Source organism: Eucyclogobius newberryi, unplaced genomic scaffold (assembly GCF_026437365.1).
Source record: "Eucyclogobius newberryi isolate DKJ021-1_F unplaced genomic scaffold, fEucNew1.0.hap1 SCAF_9, whole genome shotgun sequence".
NCBI lineage: Eukaryota > Metazoa > Chordata > Actinopteri > Gobiiformes > Gobiidae > Eucyclogobius > Eucyclogobius newberryi.
Genome location: NW_027316532.1, coordinates 6237830 through 6254391, shown reverse-complemented (window position 1 = coordinate 6254391; position 16562 = coordinate 6237830). Strand labels below are relative to the sequence as shown.

Here is a 16562-nt window from a genome sequence, read left to right as displayed (position 1 = left end):
ATGAGCTGGAAACTTTTTTTAATTTCATGAAAAGGCACAATTGAAATAATCATTAGACTCATTGCAGCCCCAGCTATATTCTGTTTTACATTATTGTTTGTGGTTGGCATGCTATTGTGTGGACATTGTGTTGTTTCCAGTCTGTTGTGCTGTTTGGTGTTACGTTGCATGGATTTTTGGTTTTATTTTGCACGACAAGTTGCGCTTTTGGTTGAAACATATTTTGCCCATTTACCATGCGGTTGGTGGTTCAATCTCTCGATCCCACTCACCGGCATATTCTACACTTCACCACCCATTTGATGTGCGAATACCATTGTTAAAAGTGCTTGTTTTTAGCTTCTCGTGATTTTGTTTGCATTGCAAGTTCCTCGATTGTCTTGACATGGCGTTTTTTGGCATGATTTGGTGTCGTATTGTGCATTTTGGATGTCGCAAAAGTTGTAAATAGAGGAGTAAACAGGAGGTTGACTGGCTTTTGTTCAGACACGCTGCGTGGTGCTATGGCTTCAGTGAGGAAAAGGCAAAGCATCATCAGCAATTCGGGGGCAGGTTGTCCAGCTACTGTCCCCAGATCCACCTCCCAACCAGGTAAAACAGTTCGGAACGCTTTTAATGATGTCCGCACTGTTTATTTATGGATTTCTATATTTTTTTGTATGGTAAAACGACAAAAAACAAATCATTTTACAGCGTTGTTGATTAAGAATGTCATGATATAATAACCACACCTCCAATAGCCTTAATAAACCATGTACAAATACTTAAATCATGATGAACAAATAGTTTAGTAAGAATGATTCAGGCTTTGTAACTACTTTATTATTAACTTAACTTTGAACCTACTCAATTGAGTAGTTACTAAGCCTAAATCATTCTTAATAAATAATTGTGTTCATCATGAATTTAGTCATATTCCGGCTGTTCATTAAGGCTAATTGATGTGTAGTTATCATAAGATGTGTGATGTGTGTTTGGTTTTATATTTAACCACAAAAATACCTCAAATATTAATGGAAGGAGACGCTGAAAACTGTTTGCTCCGTGATGATTCCAGTTGTGTTTAGTCCAAGCTGTTAAAAATAGTACAAAATGTGACTTACAATGAAAACGTTTTGAACATGGTCTCTCCATATTTCACGTCTTCAAGCTCTCCACGCCTCCTGTGTGTGTCCAGGTTGGACCCAGCGTCGCCTTCCCTCCATGGACACGGAGGACTTTGAGACTATCCCATCCAGCGGAGAGGAATCGTCCAACTCGTCTGAGGAGGAGGGCAACAACAAGAACGTGAGTCGTACATCTTCATCTTGCATCTACATCTTAGTGAAAAGGAAGGTTTTTGCTTCGTGGTATTTTTGATTTGACCTTTATAGCTCCTCGGATGGAAAAAGAACATGGACATATCTTGTACGCTACTTGGCAAAAAAGAAAGAAAGAAAATGTAAATTGAGTCACCTATCACTGTGTTTGCTGTGTGAAGGGCACAGTTTTGCAGGGTTGGAGAGAAACGGTGCTGCAGATGTGATTTATCTCATTTGAACAAAGTTAAACTGCAAATTGTGCTCACAGTGTCCTCCTCAGCCCCAGACAGCGAGCAGAGAGCTTTATCTACAGGCTGGTGCAACATAGTACTGTAAATCAGGGGTCCCCAACCTTTTTTGCACCACGGACCGGAATAATGTAGCTTTTATTTTCACGGACCGGTGTGCCAGGTTATGTGGCGGTCAGGTTAACTTGAGCGGAAGTGGGCGGGGCTTAGGCTTCGATTCGATTCAGCTCGGAAGGCGAAATGTTCTCAAAAGACGCGTTTGTACATTAATAAGTGTACCATACCAAAAGATCTGAATTGGAGTAACATCACGTACAGTTACATGTGTCCTCACTGTTCTTCTGACTGATGGAAGCTCATCACATAAATATGGCAAAAATAAGTGCATAAAAATTACAACTCACCACAAGCTGAATCAGTGGGGGCCCTGCATGTGTTTCTGTACAATGAGATGGTCCCACCTTAACGTGATGGGAGACAATGACCCCCGCAGTGTGTTTGAATCCAGTCTGCTCCGTAGTTTTCTCTTTGTTGCCGTAACTGCAGAAAAGCCCGCTTCACACAGACAGGATGTTGGAAATGGTAGTTATGTTTTTAGTGCTCTTTAGTGCAGGCTTGATTTTTGGCTTGATTTTCATCCAGAATGTCAGAGTTGTTGCATCAAATATACGTCTAAAGACCACCGTCATTTGCGATCTCCAACAGCTGATCCTCTTCTTGCACATGCTCGATTTGCCCGGTTTAATGGGTCGCGGATCCATTCAGGAGCAATTTGCGGATCTTTTGCGCACGGTTTAGCGCTCAAACTCTTGTAAAAGTAAAAGCAGGTGATCGCGAAGCAGTTGGAGAATGCTGGCCCAGGTGTCACTTGGCCTTTTCCCCTTTGCAAAAACGCTCTCCAAAGACTTTTGTTTTTCACTCATTTTCGCTGGCTTGTGGGTCTACTTTTGGGCATCCGCGATGACGTATCATGTATAATGCACGTATCAGTTATGTTCTCACGCAGGACAAGAGCAGAGATATAATATACTTGCCATTATATTTCATGGATTTCATTGGCAATTTCCTATAATGCTTTTCATTATATATCCACAGACAAGCTTATTAGCATGTCATGAGGGACAGGCCAAAGTTACGTCAGAGAAAATGCTGTCACCGATAGATTATTTCCAGTTGTGGACTGGTTGCGGACCGGTACGGGTCCCCGGCCAGGTGGTTGGGGACCCCTGCTGTAAAATAAGTTTCTTGATATATTTAAATGGATTGACAATGTTGCCCTGAAAAGATAGATGTGTAATAAGTCTAGAGTGGAAATATGAGGAAGTTGGAAATATGAAGACGTTGGCTTTGAGTTTTACTGCTGCATAATAGTAGACAATGTTCCCTGTCGCTATTCAGGTTAAATACATTGATTTGTTTTACCTTCTAAATGACATTTTGTAGTTCTAAATACAAATATAAAATATTTTTTTACCAGAATGCATGTCCATAATGTTCAAAAGTAACTTGAAATCACTTTTACTTTTTTTTATTTCATAAAATAGCATTAGGCTGTGCACAGGCCGCATCACAGTTGGTACTAAACTGGGATTTAACTGAGATCTAAACCTGGACCAAACCAGGTCTAATACAGGTCCAAACCAAGTCTACATTAGGACTCAACCTGGGCTCAAACCAAATGTGAATGCACCCTTAATCTCATATTTTTGTCTTAAAAGCAGACGCTCTTGATGCAAATGACTGTTGTTTAACCGGTGACAACAAAAGAACAGATGAACGTGGAACCAAATTATTATAATGCTTTAAATCAAAGTAGAGACCTGTATCTTCTCTTTGGCTTTCACACTTACATCTTTACTGTAGGGAGCGCAAACTTTTCTGTGGGATTGAAACATTTTTGAAAATAAGCAAAAACTGTTATTATTCCTGCCTTAGTCCGGCACGAACAAAGACTTCACAGTGAACAAATAGTTTATTAGTAATTGCTTGGCTAATACTTTTACCCTTATTTGTAACTCTAACCTTAATTAAGTAGTTTATTAGGATTACAACACTTTTTTTAATACCTGACCACAAACAATCATTCCTACAAAACTCTTATTTCCTGCACCACTGCGTCACGTTCAACTTCCTCTAACACTCCCCTCCCCCCGTCCTACATACCACCCCACTTTACACACCCAGTTAACGGCGTACGATATTAATAAATTCATTACTCTGACATTCAGGAAGTTCACATTGTCGGAGAGTTGGAGCCGCAATTCGACCTGACCCGTTCCACCGGAGTTAGCTCGCCCCATTAATCATCACATCCCCGCATCCGTCAGTGTCCGGGGGCGCTCCAGTGTCCGCTCGCGCCATCCCCCATTGTCCCTCAACGCCATGCTCAACGCGCACCCCGCCTCCCTCCCTTCTAGCGCCCCCTGCCCCACGGACGAGCCCTCTGCCGGTTAATTACTTCCCACGGACGCACGTCTCATTAGCGGCCGGCGCTGACGACTTGACATTTAAGAAGCGAGGGATGCGAGAAGGAAAGGAAAGGAGAGGAGGAGGTCTTTCTGCGGCGATTAAGATCCGTGTCATGTAGTAGCGGCCGCTGGAATCGCGGGAGGAGAGCGAATCAAAGTCGCTCTGTTCGTCAGACGGGGACGGAGATGTTAATTGTTTGCGTTGGGGGGCATACGGGGGCGTCGTGTAATGCGACAAGCAAAACAAGCCTCAAAGGGACGGGTTGGTCCGGTCGCGGGCCCGGGAAGAGCGTCGGTGTGTTTGGTGTGCTCGTGGTGGCGATCGCGTGTGATTAATGTGGAGTTAGATTGTCGTGTAAAGTACCGAATTGGGAACACAGCAGCTCAGCGAGGACCAGTGCTTACTTTTGTTTGCCTAGCTCTCCAGTAGTATATAAATGTGTATCTTTATCATTTTGGAGTGGATTATCTTGGTCAATATTGAGATGACGTTTTCACAATGCGTCAGGAATGTGTCTGTGCTGGTTGAAGTACTGCACAAAACGAGAATGGACAGTAAAATTAACACAAAAGGGCAGAAAAATCAGTTTATATCCTTGTTTGGGGAATGTTTAGGTATTTAAAAAAAGGGAGGGAAAGAAAATCAATTTTCTAATGTTACATATCTCCAAAACAGCAATTGGTATATTATCAATTTGTCGATCCATTTACTTGTACAGAGGCAAGACCCTAGGGATGTTCCAATCACAGCCGCTTATTTGTAGCACGTGCCTTTCAAAAGACAAAAGACCTCTCAGATATCTAAACTTGTTTTATCTCAGATTAACAGAACTCGGTGATTCGAGCGGTGATTCGTTTGAAACTTGCGCTGTTTCTCATTCTTCTGTCATTCTTTATTTGATGTTTGATATATGATTCCAAACTACACGGCTGTAGTCTTGTCTTCTCTTTGAATGTGAATTGAATGTGGTGGAGTTTCAGCTCCCTATTGCATGCATTTGTTATGAAGAGTTAATAGCTACGGCTACTGTCTTAAACAAAAAAAGAAACGTTTTTATCACTATAAAAGCCATGGATAGGGCTTTGAGAAGTTATCAAGTGTTTAAATTATTACAAACAAAAAATGCTGTTATTTTTCATGGTTTTGTTACAAGAACTCAGAATAAATGTTCATTGTTTATCATTGTTTAATAAATGTTTTAAAATAAGAATACATTTGACGCACACACTGTATATTTTTGCAACTATTTTATGTTGATTCATTAGGCTAAACGCTAGCCTGAATGACATCTACTTTGTTGATATTGTTACATATTGTTTCACCAGTTCAGAAATGTGTAAACAAGATAAAACTTACTTATATTGGTTGTCAGATCATTGTTTTGTTCGGCTAGCTTATGGTTGATAGCTTCATGTTGATAGCTTCATGTTGATAGCTTCATGTTGATAGCTTCATGTTGATAGCTTCATGTTGATAGCTTCATGTTGATAGCTTCATGTTGATAGCTTCATGTTGATAGCTTCATGTTGATAGCTACTAACGTGTCCTTTGTGCGTCCACAGGGAGACAGCAGTCGTTACCGCGTCCAGCTGACCTACGAGTCTCGTGACCCCCGTGACCTCTCACTGGACTCTGGGGAGATGGTGAAGTTCCTGGAGGAGGCGGAGAACGGACAGTGGTCAGTAACATTTTGCTATCACTGCCCTTTTTTTTCTTATCATGGCTTCACTTTAGGTTACAAATCCATGTTGTTGTTTTTGGATAAATCCCAAACTATTTAGTGTTAGTTTCAACCATTGATTTCTATTATTATAAATCCTTCTCATTAAGCAACTTGTAATGTCGTTTCTTTTCAGCACATTGCAGTTACCTTTACCTTTGAGCATTTTTCTCATAGCTTCACACAAGTCAACATAAAGTGGGCAACTTAGAGTTACAATTTCTCATTAAATCTTCACTGCGTAACTTTTCTAGTGCCTCTCGACTGCATGAAGCTGTTTTGATCTGCAGGGAATATTCCACAGTATGGCATTAAACTGATCTACCTTGCATAATGCTCAAAAAACCTGGAAAAACACGCTTTCTTTATTTAGTGTAAGCGGGATCTCCGTTCCACAGATCTGACCTGTAACTTTGGAGTTGTCTCCTTGGAAATACAGTATATATCTTTATTGCTTTAGTATGGAACATTCCAGGCTATGGCTGCAAGATACATTGCAATCCATACGCAATTGCAATTGGATTAGGTGAAATTAGCAAAACACAAAGACGATTATTTTAAGGCGTCGCACCTGAAAAACTGAACTCTTTGTAGCAGTCCAAGTTATTGTGCACTTACATAATGCGTTCTGACAATCCTAATTATTCACTGCGATGAGTTTGTAAACACTTTTCACAACTTGCCAAGCTAACAACAATTAGCATGCTAACCGTGCACTTCCTGCTTTGCTGAGGATAAACCACTCTACAATTACAGGCAGACAGCACACATTCTCATTTTGACCCGAACAGCTGCTTTTACAATATATCTATCTGTATTTAGGCGTAACAAAGGTCTGGGCGTAATAAAGATCTGGCTCGCTTTGGCTCCCGTGATGCTTTAAGACGAGACAATTGGACAAAGAAAGAACGCAGACTCAAACAAAAAGTCAAAAAGCAGATATAAACAGAACATTATAATTCCACACCAAACGGTGACTTCCTGTATAAAACTCTTCCAGTGATGGTAACTTTATTTATTGGTCTGACAGACTTAGCAAAACAAAGCTAGCTCAAGTTAGCATCAGCTGTTTCCTGTTTATCGACACTCGCGTCAAGACCAAACATTTTATATTTCCAGTGCATACTGCATCTAACAGGATCCAAACCCAATGCATTACATAAAGAGAGGGTCAAATGAGGCGTGGAGCCGCACACAAGTGAAACAAATGCTTAGAAACCCAAAGTTGTTCAGATTGACCTTGTTATTAAAAAGTATAATTTAATGTATAATTTAATGAAAAGCTCTGTTTTAAATCAAACTGGTCCGGGGGATCAGGGCCAGTCAAAACGTGGCTGTGGTTTCTTCACAGTAAAGTACAATGTAATGTAATTTACTGTGCATACTGCATTTATATTTAAAAACCAGTCACACAAACCTGCTTGTATTGCAAAACTTTAGTGTCCAGCAGAGTCCAAAACAGACTTGAAAGCTGTTCCCAATAAAAGCATTTGGGTTCAATACCTTTAGAACCGATACTCTTCGACGCCACAAAAAACCCTTTTAGTGAAATCGTTTATGAGCAAATAAAGCACTCCACTGTATTCATAAACAACATCAAACGCCACATCTCTCTTTCTCTTTTTCCCTTTGACCAGCGACGGAAATACAAACTCCACGGTCGCTCCCCCCCCCTCCCCCATATTAAAGCACCAGATTTGAATTAAATTTTCATCCCCCCACTGAGACCCGCCACAATAAAACGTGCCACTAATAGTCCATTTTCAAAATCAAGATGGGCCCTTTGAAAACGCACGCTCTTCTGATGAATAATGAATAGCTTTCATTTTATTCCACACATCCAATCATTTACATCTTTTTCCATCCGCGCCGGAAAATAGAAGGAAGGAAACAATGTTTTTTTGGCGTTTCTCTGAATTTTGGGAGCCACTAATGCCGTCTTAGATGAAAAAGCGCTTTGAATATTCTCATTTTTCATCAGCTCATGTATTTTTCAAGGCACAAAAAAAAGCATCTCCTGTCTCCAGCTTCTATGGATTTTTTACAGCTTTTAAAAGGCCCCTCACTCTCACACACACACACGCAAAATGAAGAATTTATAAACCCCGTGCCTTTTTTGTCGGATCAAAGTCATGTCGTAACTTTTTAAACTTTGGGGGGCAGACGGCGAAGGTTGTGGCGCAATTTCGGGGCATGTCCGAACCGATTTGGCTGCTCGGTTTGACTGCGTATGGATGTATTTACGTCTTTATGTCTATTTTTTCCCCGGAAACAAGCGCGCCAGGACCAGATTTAGGTTTTCCATTTCACACCCGTCTCTCAGCGCGCGCCGTTTTCCCGTGTATTGGTAATGATAGCACACCCCAGACACCCGCAGCTAACACAAAGTCACAGGACGCCGGAACGTGGCATAAAAAGGATATTATAAAGCGATGTACTTGTGAAGTCGTTAAAAGTAGTTTCACAAAGTCTGGATGGAACACGACTTGTGCTACTTTTCCAAAATGTGACGCTGAAAGTTTGTCGATGGTACAAAGAGAAAAATGAAAACGTTGAATGTTACTGGTGCACTATGTAGCTTGTCCCCGTCCCCTTAAAAATATATAATAACAAAAATAATATCAAAATACTGTGTTCCAGTGATTAATCTACCCTTTCAAATCAGCAGATTCAGCCCTAATGCATCAATTTAACTCAGAAATGTATTAGGAACAAGTTGATTGATCATAATGCACATTTCTATATGGACACGATCAATTGCCAAGAAGTACATAATGATACATCACAATATCCATATTTTGACTACAACCCTAGTGGAGTTGTTATGATCCCGGTGGCAAAAACCCAAAAGCAGTCCAAATCAAGGCAAATTAGAATTTATTAACAAAAGTTCAAAATCCAAAGGCCGGCGCAAAGGCTCAAAATGTCCAAAAAACACAAAACATCCAAAATTCCACAAAGGCAGGTAAACAAGGCAGGAACAGGGTAGGGCAGGGCAGGGCAGGGCAGGAGTTACAAGCAGGACAGACATCAAGTGACGAACAGACACAGAACAAAGGGGAGACAGAAGTTAAATAGACACAGAGAAGCAGGTGATTGTGGAAACAAACAAGTGGCAGGAGAAACTAATTGAGGTAATGAGAAGACTGACAGGTGTGGTGGGAGGTGACTGAGAAATCCAGGAAGTAACAGACGGCAGGTGAGGGGCGGAGACACAGAAACAACCATGGGAGCACATGACAAACACAAGGGGCACATGGGAAATAGAGTCTCTGCAGAGCGGATACTAACAGGAGTAGTAGTTGCTTTGCCTGGAATGTTACACCGTATGACATTAAATGCATATACCTTGCGTTTTGATAATTACAGGTGTTTCTGTTGCTCAAAAATACTTGATAAAAAAAGAAAAATCGTTCTTTTGGAAGTGGAGTCGCCTTCACAGATCTGACTTGTAATTTGCCCTGGTGGTGGTGACTCCCTCTCCATGCAGTTGGATCAGTACAAAAGTTATATAGTACACCTTTAAGTCAGTGCACATTTTGGGTAAAGCTTCTCACAAAACATACAATGAGAACTTTAAATAAGCAAATAATGTATGCCATATTCTGTTTGTTTATTAGTAGTGTTTTGTAAGTAACTTTTTATTTTTTATCATCTTTAAAATAAAAAAATCACAGAAAACAAAGCCCACAATGTTATTTAACGGTATTGAAAATGTATATTATAATTATTAGCTGTAAAAATCTGACACAATGCATTTTTTTTTTTGTACTTACTAAACCTAAATCAATCCTAAAAAACAATGTTTGTGTATTTCAAGTGCATAAATGATTAGAACAACGTGTCTTGATTATCCGTGCGAGTCTGAAGAATGGCTCACATGTGGAAAACAAACGTGTACAATAAGTATAAAGTGGAGAGGAGGTTTTTTTGTACTTTTTTCACGCTGTACTTTACAAATTGGTGCTGCTTTTTGATAGGTGGTGTTGGACTTAGGACATCCAAGACATGTACGTGCAGGTATCTGAATGTAGAGCAGACAAATCCTTGTGCTATAGAACCCAGTCATAGTCAGACACCATTCCTCAAACATTTAGCATCATCCCATTCGCTTATGTTGTGGTAGAAATACTAGATGTAGTAAATAAGTATTCATAGTCGTAATTATTAGCCCGTCGTTCTTCAATTTATTATGTTTTTCAGTATATTTAATGCTAATAAATCTCACAGATAGTTTGATGTTGCCGTGTGTATTTGCTTTTTACAGTTATATTTAAATGACACAGAGAATGCAAATATGTAAATAAATAAGATAAGATAAGATATTCCTTTATTGTCCCACATGGGGAAATTTCATTGGTGCAACGCAGGAAGATACAGAGGTAGATACAGAAGAACAGATCACTTATAGGAAGTCTGAAAAACACTTTCAGTAGAAGATCTCCTATAAATAAATAAAAACTCCCATAGACAAACAAATAAATAAATACCATTGCATGTGATCCCGACAGTAATTGCACATGAATATGTGTCACGACAGCACATAGATTGCACATGAATTTCACAGTAATTGCACATATGCAATTATGTAAATGCATTTACTCCAGTGACACAAATGAGTGAAAAGTTCAGATATACCGTCTCAAATATTCTGTTTTTTCTTTACATTTACTACTTTCCACACTGTAGATTCGTGATGAAGATAGGAATTATATGAAGCAAAATGGTTGGGCTTATAAATGTTATTTAATATGTTTTATATTTTGGATTCAGATTCCACAAAGTCCCTTTGCTTCGCTGACAGCGCCGGAAACGCTTCAATGCCAAAAGTGTACAAAGCAGTGATCAAAGCGTTATGCCTGGTTATCTCTATGATACAAACTGGAAAATCTCCAAACAGCTTTATTTTGTTAAGAAATGTCAAGTCGTACAAGTTTATTTATTTATTTTCAGACTCGAAATCCATAAAAAAAACACTGAAGACAGACAGCGACGATACAGATTCGGTTGTGGCTTCAAGAAAAGCCCTTAAAGAATTGTGCTTTTTTCTTCTGTATAATTCTATTCTACGACGCGCGTGGATCATTATGTTGTATTTAGGACGTCGCAAAAATCGCAATATTGATCTAAAGCGACAAAAAACAAGTCCACTCGCTTCCCCGTTTTCATCAGCACCAAATGGCTTCACAACGCTCCTGAATCCAACATGTGTCACAGTTTAAGTAAAAGTAAAAAACAGCGGGTGTGACACTGGGAGAAGGGAATATCTGGACCGAAAGGAGAATCAAATGACTCAAATATGCATGAATCACTCTAAATACAACTCTGAGTGTGTAAATGAGAAGGCGGAACAATTATAATATGGTTAAAAGCTTCTAAAAGTAGGTCTCCTTTAAGAGTTTCTGTCACACAAAACTATTACCGTATTTTCCGGACTATAAGTTGAACCTTTTTCATAGTTTGTTTGTGCGACTTATATGTGATATTATTAACACAATCTTATATCATTTTGTTTGTTTTTTCACACTGGCAACCGCATTTCACATGTTGATTATTTTGAGGAAGAAGAATTCAGTGGATTTAGTGATTTGGGGTAAAACTGATGCTTTGGTAAATTTGTTAGCTTGTTCTTTATGCTATAGTTATCTGAATAACTGTTAATATGTTACGTTAACATACTTACGACGTACTTAAGTCGCATTTCCCCAAAAGATACAACTTATACTCCAGTGTGACTTACATATGTTTTTTTCTTCTCTATTATGCATTTTTTGGCTGGTGCGACTTATACTCCAGTGCGACTTATAGTCCAGAAAATACAGTACGGTATGTGAATCATTATGAGAGAAATAAACTTAAATAAATAAAGTTATTTCACTATATTGTTAACCTCAGTGACTGTTTTGATGCCTTCAGTGAAAATCTACGATATAAATAATCAAAATGAATAAAATAACGCTAAATAAAAAAATGTGAATATTACTGCAATAATCATCCAGGCATAAAATATCGTGATTTCAAGTTTTAAAATAGTCATATTCATAGCATGGAACCTGCTTTAGCAACGCATTATTTGGGATAATATGTTAAAGAGATTGTATGTGGAATCTGTCATTTCATAACAGGATCAAACTAAAGTTCTTCTCTGCTTTTGGACTGTTTGGATCAGAAATATCACACTGTATTATTGTTTTAGTCCCACTCACTTTGCCAGTTGATCATGTCATGTGTTTGATGTTCTAGGCTAGTGAAGAGTCTTAGGACAGAGGAGACAGGACTGGTGCCGTCTAGTGTCCTCCAAACAGCGTCTGAAGGAGGTCACTCTCTCTCCTCTCACCTCCGTACAGCTGTGCTCGCCCTAACCACCGCTGTGCCCTTTGCTCCGCCACTAAACGCTCTTTCACAAACCTGTTCCTCCTCCCTCGTTCTACCCGCTTGTGCCACGCTCACCGAAAAAGGCTCCTTCACCGTGGAGTTCATTTTTCACAGTTTGGTGTTGGTTTGTTGGACTCACTCCCTTTGCCCACGCCTGTTCCAGTATCACCTTTATATGAAATTGTTTGTTTTAAGATGACTTTTTAGCAGTTTAAACGATACGTCTTATGCCAAATGTACTTTTTTCACCTTTGACCATGTTATAACAGGAGAAATTCAAGCTAGTTTGATGAATCCTGTTTACGAGGTCCTCTCCACTGTGAGCCCCACAAAAGAGTAACATTTTTGTTATTAGTTTTTTGTTATTACCTAGTACTGATTTTAGAAGATACTCTTTGGTGGAAAAGACAGAATGTACTCGTTTACAGCACCCCAGCTTTACCTTCTAAAATATGAGATGTCAAAACAAAGATACTCAAAAGCATGTTTAAAAGAAAAATATGATGCATTATTTTGTTATGGTCTTTAAACTATGCGCTTGCCTTTGCTTTGGCATCTCCTGTTTAATTCATTTTGCTTCAATTTATTCCAAACTTTATATGTTTGTGCAATTAGATGTGCAATTACTGTCGTGATCACATGCAATGGTATTTATTTATTTATTATTTATTTATTTGTCTATGGGAGTTTTTATTTATTTATAGGAGATCTTCTGCTGGGAGTGTTTTTCAGACTTCCTATAAGTGATCTGTTCTTCTGTATCTACCTCTGTATCTACCTGCGTTGCACCAATGAAATTTCCCCATGTGGGACAATAAAGGAATATCTTATCTTATCTTATATTAAAGATAACATACTTTATTTTTAGCTACAGAGAGCACAAGAACTTACTAAACAGGAATCATCACAATCATCAACACGTGTGACTGAAGCTTTATTCTCCAGGTATGTTCTCATGAGGGAACAATGTTAGAACATGGTTAAAAGCTCAAAAAAAGTACATTTTGCATAATATGTGTGCTTTAAAGGCCAATTACTATAAACATAAAAACGAATAATAAATGTGTCCTTTCAGCTGCTCTGAGTCTGATTAGCTGATGGAACGTGTAAAACAAGCGTTTGCGCTTAGGACAAGGGAGTAGTATGCGGTTTTGGGAAGAGCCATTATATATCCTCCATCTGCTTCTCCAAACACTGCCCCCTAGGGACCGGGAGGGAATACTCTTGTGCATAGGTGGGCCTGAGCTTTGTTGCAAACGTTGGAGCAGATGGAGGTTTTCACATGTTTTGCTTCTAAATTCAACGGTTAATGTTCCTTATCACTCATGATCTTTGTGGGTTCAGGGCTGGATACGATTTTTCAACAAAATGCAAGCTATACTATTCATTTTTTCAGAAATTTACACAATGGATGACAGTGAAATAGGCCTGCAACGATTAATCAGAATAATCATGGCTAGTCCACTACTAAAATAATTGTATTTTGATACTCTTTTTGTAAACCTTCTCTATCTAGAGGCCGTCAGTCACCATATTCAAACCTTTAAATGGTTAAAAGTTTATTTTAAAAAAGTCTAAACGTACAAATGATTGTTTCACTAGTCGACAAATCAAGAACAAAGTAATCGCTACAACCTTGATGAACCTAATTGTTCTGTTCTCGATACCCTTTTTGTACATTAGTTTTATTTGAGTCTTGGTGAAGTAGGAACACTCCTTGTTCATGGGCTCTTAAAATGGAAAAATGAAATTGAATTGTCATAAAGAGCAAATCTCCAAGGCTGAACTTAATAGATAATATGCTGTAAATTGCTCTAGAGTGAACCCAATAATCTCCACACAATTGTGCTGTGTTTGGATCCAGCTCCAGTCGCTTTTTGGAATACCGTTTAAACGTTACGCTTTTATCTACACAGTATTTATCCACTCTAAACCACTATATTTGCCTGATACTTCAGTACAGGAAATGTACTTGGTTTGCTCCCGGCGCCAGCTCCTCGTCCTTGTGTCCTCATATTTCCCGTCCTGGCCTGCTCCTTTGAGGCTGTGTTTTTGGCATGCACTCCAGCTGTACATGCCCCGTCCAAGCCACTGCATTCAAGCCACTGACCGTCAGAAGAAGCCTTACATTCTCATTACATTCTCATTACATTCTCATTACATTCTCATTACATTCTCATTACATTCTCATTACAGCATGGAACGTGTCATTCAATTACATTACAAGCGTCTTTGGTATCACAAAAAGCGCTAAACAGGTGTTATGTATTATTATTAAAAGTTGTTAAGTTGTCAAATAAATTGAAAAAATATATATATTAAAATAAATTGGAAAACAATGTGTTATTATTTATATTAACAACATTACATTATATGAAAACAGCCTTATGTTTGAGTTTACATTAGATATTATATACTTCTAAACTCTTTTCCTAACCTTAAACATGTAATTAAATTTCGGCATTGAGGTAACTGGAGGCAGAGTGAAGTAGACTTTAAAATATTTTAAATGATTAACTGACATCAAATCTAACAACTTGAACAAGAAAAAAATCTTTATAACAAGAAAATAAGCAATAATTTAAAATGTCCAGGTTAAAAAAAAATAGTTCTCTATGACAAAAAGATGAAAAAAATCATATTTTCTAGACTCAAAAAAAGTATTTGTGGTAAAGTATGTCATCATCCTCTATTAAATAAATAAATCATGTAAAACACAATAGTAAATGTGTTTAAAACCACCTTGATGCTTCATATTTCGTGATAATCTGTGGTAAATCTCAGTTTCATTATGCACTTTTGCCTCCAATCCTGAGCTTAGAATGTATTTGTTTACAGACTTTCTAAAAGGCTCATTTACTTCCTACTGTATGTGCTCACTTCCTACTGTATGTGCTCACTTCCTACTGTGCTCACTTCCTACTGTATGTGCTCACTTCCTACTGTATGTGCTCACTTCCTACTGTGCTCACTTCCTACTGTATGTGCTCACTTCCTACTGTATGTGCTCACTTCCTACTGTATGTGCTCACTTCTTACTGTATGTGCTCACTTCCTACTGTATGTGCTCACTTCCTACTGTATGTGCTCACTTCTTACTGTATGTGCTCACTTCCTACTATATGTGCTCACTTCCTACTGTATGTGCTCACTTCCTACTATATGTGCTCACTTCCTACTGTATGTGCTCACTTCCTACTATATGTGCTCACTTCCTACTGTATGTGCTCACTTCCTACTGTATGTGCTCACTTCCTACTGTATGTGCTCACTTCCTACTGCATGTGCTCACTTCTTACTGTATGTGCTCACTTCCTACTGTATGTGCTCACTTCCTACTATATGTGCTCACTTCCTACTGTATGTGCTCACTTCTTACTGTATGTGCTCACTTCCTACTATATGTGCTCACTTCCTACTGTATGTGCTCACTTCTTACTGTATGTGCTCACTTCCTACTGTATGTGCTCACTTCCTACTGTATGTGCTCACTTCCTACTGCATGTGCTCACTTCTTACTGTATGTGCTCACTTCCTACTGTATGTGCTCACTTCCTACTATATGTGCTCATTTCCTACTGTATGTGCTCACTTCCTACTGTATGTGCTCACTTCCTACTGTATGTGCTCACTTCCTACTGTATGTGCTCACTTCCTACTGCATGTGCTCACTTCTTACTGTATGTGCTCACTTCCTACTGTATGTGCTCACTTCCTACTATATGTGCTCATTTCCTACTGTATGTGCTCACTTCCTACTGTATGTGCTCACTTCCTACTGTATGTGCTCACTTCCTACTGTATGTGCTCATTCAGCTCCTTTTGACCGTCAGTGGTTTAAATGCCCCTTTTTTGCACTGAAACTCCACCATTTACAACTCGAACTAATTCGCTATAACGGTTTTGTCTTTTCTTTTTTCCCCCAGATATCTTCAGCGACCTGTGCACGGCCGCCCTCTCGGACTCGGACGAGAACGAAGCCGGCACATGGGGGGACATTTCTGAAGGACTCTGAGAAACACCATGTGCAGTAGTAGTTTTTTTTACATTGGACTACAGACACTGATGTAGCATTCCAACTTAGCCTCCACCTCAAAAGGCTGATTTTTACACACTGAAACTGAACAATCGAGTAACCTGCACTTAAAAACGATCATTGACTGTTTATATTCATGACTATTTATGCCTTTTTTTTCCCTGGAAACCAAGACCTTTCGTGACGGCTTTCCTCAAAAGATTACTCTTCGCTCTCAACTTTTTACCGTTTTTTTGGTGGAGTCAAAATGGAAATCTTAGCACAGAAAATAATATTCTTACTCAGTGATTTGTAACTTTAAAACATTTCTCCCGTCTGGATGCAAACGAACGCTGGTGCAAGTGGATAGATGTGGCTTTCTAATCTTCACTGGAGATATTAAAGCTGGGGTAGCTGATTGAATTGAACTCTCA

The 16562-nt window shown here is 39.0% G+C and overlaps 1 protein-coding gene across 1 annotated transcript in view; it reads left to right on the top strand.

The window, feature by feature from the left end:
• mcf2l2 (MCF.2 cell line derived transforming sequence-like 2) overlaps positions 1-16304 on the top strand; it is a 132114-nt gene extending 115810 nt beyond the window's left edge. Inside the window, exons 31-35 of the mRNA XM_072438211.1 lie at positions 487-591; positions 1178-1287; positions 5581-5696; positions 11982-12055; positions 16040-16304. Coding sequence (XP_072294312.1) covers positions 487-591; positions 1178-1287; positions 5581-5696; positions 11982-12055; positions 16040-16128 — 494 coding nt within the window. The 3' untranslated portion in view covers positions 16129-16304. The remainder of the gene's footprint in view (positions 1-486; positions 592-1177; positions 1288-5580; positions 5697-11981; positions 12056-16039) is intronic.
• Positions 16305-16562: the final 258 nt, after the last annotated feature.